General features: G+C 31.5%; 1 protein-coding gene across 2 annotated transcripts in view; it reads left to right on the top strand.

Annotated features, from left to right (window-relative positions):
* The first annotated feature begins 2,141 nt into the window (after nt 1-2,141).
* The window catches only part of mapk8ip1a (mitogen-activated protein kinase 8 interacting protein 1a), a 37,430-nt gene continuing 33,012 nt past the window's right edge, over nt 2,142-6,559 (top strand). Inside the window, exons 1-2 of one of the 2 annotated variants that reach the window (NM_001351666.2) lie at nt 2,142-2,212; nt 4,329-4,440. In NM_001351666.2, the coding sequence (NP_001338595.2) occupies nt 2,142-2,212; nt 4,329-4,440 (183 nt within the window). Of the gene's footprint in view, nt 2,213-4,328; nt 4,441-4,632; nt 4,828-6,559 lie in introns of those variants that run through there. The other variant, XM_087310280.1, reaches the window with a different exon arrangement.

Raw genomic sequence — 6,559 nt, 5'->3', positions numbered from 1 at the left:
TATCTATATATATAAATATTATTATTATTATTAGAATAGTTTCTAAGTTTCTAGCCATATGGACCTATAAAATAACTTTTAATTTTCCGTCTGTCTTAAATATTACTTGAGTCCAGCTTTAAATAAGAATATTATCAAAAATCTTGTTGTTTTTTTTGACGTTTCATTAAGATGCTAATGGTCTAATCCAATTCAGTGATTTATGCTAAGCTAAAAGTGCTCCCACCACACCAAATGGTAAAACACATTGGCTTAACACTAGAATGTTTTTATATGTTTGTCTATATATATATATGTTTGTCTGTCTTAGATATAATTTGAATCTAGCTTTGAATAAGAATATTATATATATATATATATATATATATATATATATATATATATATATATATATATATATATATATATATTGACCTTTGAGCCAGATGCTAATGGTCTAATCCAATTTCTTGATTTATGCTAAGCTAACAGTGCTCCCGCCAGACCCAGAAATTCTCTGTATTGATTAAAAAATAGAAAAACACAACTGCATAACATTAGAAGACCTGTAGATTGAGCCTATTTACAAAAATTGAGTGTTCCTTTAATCTATACCATATATTTTGTGATCTCTTAACTAAAATAAATCCTCTAGGGACAAAAAAAGTTATCTTGAATCAGTGACTGTTTTCTCACAGTCCTCAAATCTGTCATGCGCCATCAGTCCACGTGTTGTATAAGCGATCAGAGCCTCTGGATTGTGTTTATCTCAGTCTAGCGCTGTAGTAATGCAATAGAGCTGCTGTTTGCAGGGCGTCCTGTGGGATCTGCTCTAATGAAGCAAAAGCTCTCAGTTCCTGTGCAGGTCAGCTAATGTCTGCTCTTATACAGCGTATAATGGCCATACAGAGACTCTTATCTCTGGCTCTTCTGTCTCTCTATCTCTCTCTCTCTTCATCCTTCCATCTTCTGCCGAATCCCACAATGAAACGGATCTCCTCCAAGTCAATAACACATGTCCTTTGTAAGACAAAAACAAGAAGCCGTATGGCTGATGTTCTTGGCCAAATGCGGATATGATTAATAGGATTTAGTGGGTTTGCTTTAATAATAATCAGCATCACAAGAGGCTTTCAGACTTATTTTAGTTGTTGCTATTGTTTTCCGTGACATCCTTTGTCCTTTTTTAGTATTTTTATTATGATTTTCTTGTTTATTTTTTTATGGCTTTTAAGTTGAATCCGGCTTTTCATGTTTGGTTCACTTTTGATTATTTGTTTTGATCTTTATTTGCACTTTAGGTTTTGTAGTTGTTTGTTTTATTTCTTGGCCTTTTTTTAATTACCTTTTATCCATGTTATTGTTTTCGAAATCATTTTTAAATTTTAAATTTACAGTCTAAGAAATAGGTTCCCACAATTCATTCATGTTGTCCCAACACAAATCGATTAAGTTAACTCTATATTTAAGTCTATTGAACATAAATCAATTAAGATGTGCCCCAAAAAATCTCAAGAAATGTTATTTTAGCTTATTTTAAATTCTAAGTAGTTTGAACAAGTCATCTTTTTTTCATCTTTTGAAATCATCTTTTTTTTATTCTTTAAAAAAATTTTTAAATCTGTTTTAAATTTATTTATTTGGTTTTAGTGATTTTGTTTTGTCCCCCCCCCCCCCCCCTTTGATCTATCTGCAACCCACCAATTTAAGTTAACTCCTCACATTCTAGAACACCTCGATCTAATTAACACCATTTCTCAGCAGTTCCTGATGAACTTTTAATCAACCAGCGTACATCTCACGCATCAGCCTTCCAGATATTTTCATCCGTTATCAATGGCATCGATTCCCAGCAGGCATCTCTCTCGGCCTGCACTTGTGTGGAGGTGGCAACTTGAGCCGCATTGATCTGGGCTTTCAATCACGAGGATGGCAGACCCTTTTAGAAGAGACTACGCCTCTCTCGCCCTCTCTCTCTTCCTCTCTCTCCACTTCAGTGACTTTAATGGTTCCACCGAAGGACGCAGAGCACAACTGTGGACGTCCTGTGGCTGATGAAATTCCTCCGGTAAATTTTGGCGAGCTGGACAGGAGAGCCTGAAGTGGCGAAGTCGGTTTAGCTTCCCAGGAAGGGTCTTGTGGCACCCCGCCCTGCTCCGCAGATGGTGCTCAGCCTGGCCATGGACTCCAGAGAGGAATGGGACGGCTGGATGGAGGAGCAGTGGGAGAAATGGTACAGTACACATGCGGCCTTAAGGCGAGACACTGCAAGCAAAGCAGTTTTATGTTCCTGTTTTCAGATTTTTAGTCTTTATTTCAGTTCTTTTTTTCGGTTTAATGGAAAAAAAACTTCAATGTGCTCTTTAATGCTTTCTTTGGCCGTGCTTTATCAAATTGTGTCTGTAGTTTTCCATTATGATTAGTGTTTTTGAAGGTTGTTGTCTTCAAATGATATTTTGCTGTGCTTTGAGACATGATATTTCCATTTCAGCATCACTTAAACACACCAGACGACTCAGTTTTATTTATATCTATATTCCGAAGGTTTTTTTATTTTATTTTATTTTTTATCCAAGGGCTTATTCATACATATTTAGATTATTGTTATTTAAGTTGTTGTTTTTCTGGCTGCTTTTCTGAATGATTTTCCTCAGAATAGATTTTACTTGTTTATTTGTAAAGCTATACCTGACTTCATCAGGTTTTTGTGCTCAATGTTTGCCAGTTAGTGCATACCTAATAAAATAATGCTTCATTTGCATATTTAAACATTTTAGAAAACTTGAAATACAAAATAATTTCAATTACAGAAACACATATTGATCACTATTAGCTCTTTATTTTTATTATTAACCTGCAGTGTTTTTGCCTTAACTGACCTTGGATCAGCTTCCAATGTCCAATGGAGAGCTGAGTGATGTGAAGGTTTTTAATCTAAAATTAGACTTGCTTTGAGTTTTCTTGTGGCACAAAAAAAGGTGTTTGTGGTTTTGTTCAATCGCTTGACTGATTTTGTTACATGAGGTATACGGAAAAATGTGGACGACTGGGCTATTTACAGGAAGTACTGTGAATTAAGTGCTTTTAGACCTGAATTTATCAGAATACAGATTTACAAAAAATGTTAGGTAGATTGATGTTAATAGATACAGTAATACAGTTTTTCAATAAATGCTAGGTAAAATGTCATTGTGCTTAAGCAAGTCAAAGCAGTGTTTTTAAAAGAATACTTTTGTTTTTGGTCCTGCTTTCTTGCAGCAGAATTCTATGTTCATTTTTCATATGTATTCTTTGTGTGTTATCATATAGTTCTTGTGTGTTTATAAACTATTTCAATAAGAATATATTATATTGTTGTGTGTATGTATTTACACACACACACACACACACACACACACACACACACACACACACACACACACATATATATATATAATTATATATATATATATATATAATTATATATATATATATATATATATATATATATATATATATATATATATATATATATATATATATATATATATATATATATATATATATATATATAATTTTTTGTTGTTAGATAAACGTAGCTTTAATCAAGGAATGAATTTCAATTAAAAATTGGGCAAATGAGGGAGAGGATTATATATATATATATATATATATATATATATATATATATATATATATATATATATATATATATATATATATATATATATATATAATTCATTATTTTTTCTTCTTGTGACTACAAATAATAGGTTTCAATTTAAAGGTTTGTTTTGTTGATTGTGATTTATTCAAATATAGATCTGACCAAAACTTTTGTGAGATTTTACAAATAAAAAACATGCGAGTCAAAGTTTGCTAATTTTCCTGACAGAAAGAACAAGTAATTGCAATGTCAGTAAATTTTGAGATAAATGCATTGACCTGGTATGTTTTGTGTAGAATTTTAAAATGGATTTCCTTTGCTTTGTTTGGGATTACATATTTATATCGGGGAAGCCATGTTCCTTTCCAAGCAATATCTTATAATAATGCTGACCAATATGATTTCCCTCTTGGATTAAGTCTATAAATATGCATTCATACAATTATTTTTAAGTTTTTATTCATTATCGTGTTATTGTTATGTTATACATACGACTAAAAACCGGCTCTAAATGACCGCTTGAAAAAAGTGACGTTAGTCATTTACAGGCTAAAAAATGCGTTTTACTCAAGCATTTAGGGAAAAGGAGGGTTTTGTGTTTGCACAGTGGTCCTAAAGTTATAATTAGTCAATTGTGTGTGATTGTCTAGTGATAGTCTCGTGGAAGTATGACCGTGACGTAGTGTGTGTTGGCGCTCTTCAGGTTGACTCATGATATCAGTCTGGATGAATATGAGGATGATGATCTGTCTGAAGTGACTGAAATCACGGATGAAAACGGAATTACACTCGGCCATCTCGACCTCGACACTCAAGTAAGTCAAATACAAAAAATGACGAATCTGTTATATAAAGACAGTGAGGTAAACTTTATACAACAAAACGATAGGCCTAATATTTATGTATTATTTAATTAAGGTTTTATTTGGATACTTATGCAATATGTTTGCCTTTTTGTGTTGAGTAAATTTAATTAAATATATTTATAGCCTAACATTATATCTTTTTTTTCTGCTATCTGTTAATTACTTTTTCTTTATCCTGGAGTTTTCAGTTGCTGTAGTAACGGCTATTGTAGTAGGTAACGTTAGTATTATTACAAATTAGATAAGTTATGTTTAATGACAAATATGTCAATATTGACCTGACAAAACTTGCTCTGAGTTTAATAGGCTAACTTTGAAAAGTTTTAATGAAATAAGGTCAGTACATTAAAGTTTTATCTTTTTAGAATTCTCTAGTTAGCACATGGCTATCGTAGGCCAATTGATTAAGTTGCTGACATGTTTTGTAGCGTTAAAGGTAGTTAACATGTTTAGCCTTTTGCTAACATGAATTCACGTTAAAATGTTTTGACATGTTTTTTGACATGTTTTACGTGATACCAAGGTATTCAGTAGTGTTAGCACATTAGCAGCATGATTAAACGTTGCTAGTATGTTTTAATGTGAAAGTATGCGGTTTTGTACAGTGTTTCAACACCTTTCAAACATGCAGACATTTTTAACATTTTGCTAGCTTGAATTGCTATCATTGTGTTAACTAGCATGTTATAACTTCAAAACTGTGCTAACATAAAATATTGTTGATAATATTAACTTTTTAACATAACAATTGTAAGCATGTTACGACAGAATGTTTTATATTACGTTAACATGTTGATACTTCATTTAGCACAATGTTACCAATAATATTTTATTAACATCTTAACATCTTTTAAAATGTGTTTTAAAATGGCCTCTTAGATGTTTTTCCCTGACATTTATGCTTATTTCAACTACTTATTACATAGTATTAGCCAACATGTATTTAGCATGTTTTGCTTTAGCAGGTTTTAATGTATTTCACATGTTGAGATGTCATATCAAGCCAACATAATTATTCCCATTCTGATTCAGTGTTTTGGTCTTTAGTCTGGTTTGTAGTGTCAGGCTTACCATGATTTCGGGAAGTGTGCCAAAGTACCACCTGTACAAGCCTATAAGAGTTAATCAACATCTGCTCTGGTCCTGTAGCTTATCTCCAATAGGCTGATGAACTCATGGCTCACTGCATTATCTGACCGAGCGCTTCAGGAGTCAGAACCTATTTAGATTTATTGCTACTTTTGATTCATACTCTAACAGTTGAAGTCAGAATTTTTAGCCCCCTTTGAATTTTTTTATTTATTTTTTTTATATATTTTCCAAATGATGTTTAACAGAGCAAGGAATTTTTCACAGTATGTCTGATAATATTTTTCTTCTGGAGAAAGTCTTATTTGTTTTATTTTGGCTAGAAAATTTCAAAAAAATTTAAAACCATTTAAGGGTCAAAATTATTAGCCTCTTTAAGCTTTATTTTTCGATAATCTACAGAACAAACAATCGTTATACAATAACTTGCCTAAATACCCTAATCTGCCTAGCTAACCTTATTAACCTAGTTAAGCTTTTAAATGTCACTTTGAGCTGTATAGAAGTAAAATAAATCAGTTATTTATTAGAAATGAGTTATTAAAACTATTATGTTTAGAAATGTGCTGAAAAAATCTCGGGAATCAGAGAAAAAAAAAACAAGGGGGCTAAAAATTCAGGAGGGCTAATAATTCTGACTTTATCTGTACATTTTAAATAAGTTATACTTCAGTAGCATTCAAGGTCATTTCTGGGTCAGGATTTTGAAAAAAAAAAAAATTTTGATTAAAATTTATTTTATTCGGCAGGGATGCATTACATTTATAAAAAGTAATTTTGTGTAAAGCGCTATATACTGTAAATGTAAGGAATTATTATTATAGTTATTATTATTGTGTATTCGCACATTGCGATATCGATGCTGAAACTATATATTGTGCAGCCCTAACATAGTCCATAATAATTTTAATATAGAATGTAAATGAATTTGTTATTTGATTTATTTGGTTATCAAAATGTCAATTTTGCAATAGCTTTT

The sequence above is a fragment of the Danio rerio genome, chromosome 25 (assembly GCF_052040795.2).
Source record: "Danio rerio strain M-AB ecotype USA chromosome 25, GRCz13ab, whole genome shotgun sequence".
NCBI lineage: Eukaryota > Metazoa > Chordata > Actinopteri > Cypriniformes > Danionidae > Danio > Danio rerio.
Note: the sequence above shows the minus strand (reverse complement) of the source record. Positions and strands in the feature narration are given on the sequence as shown.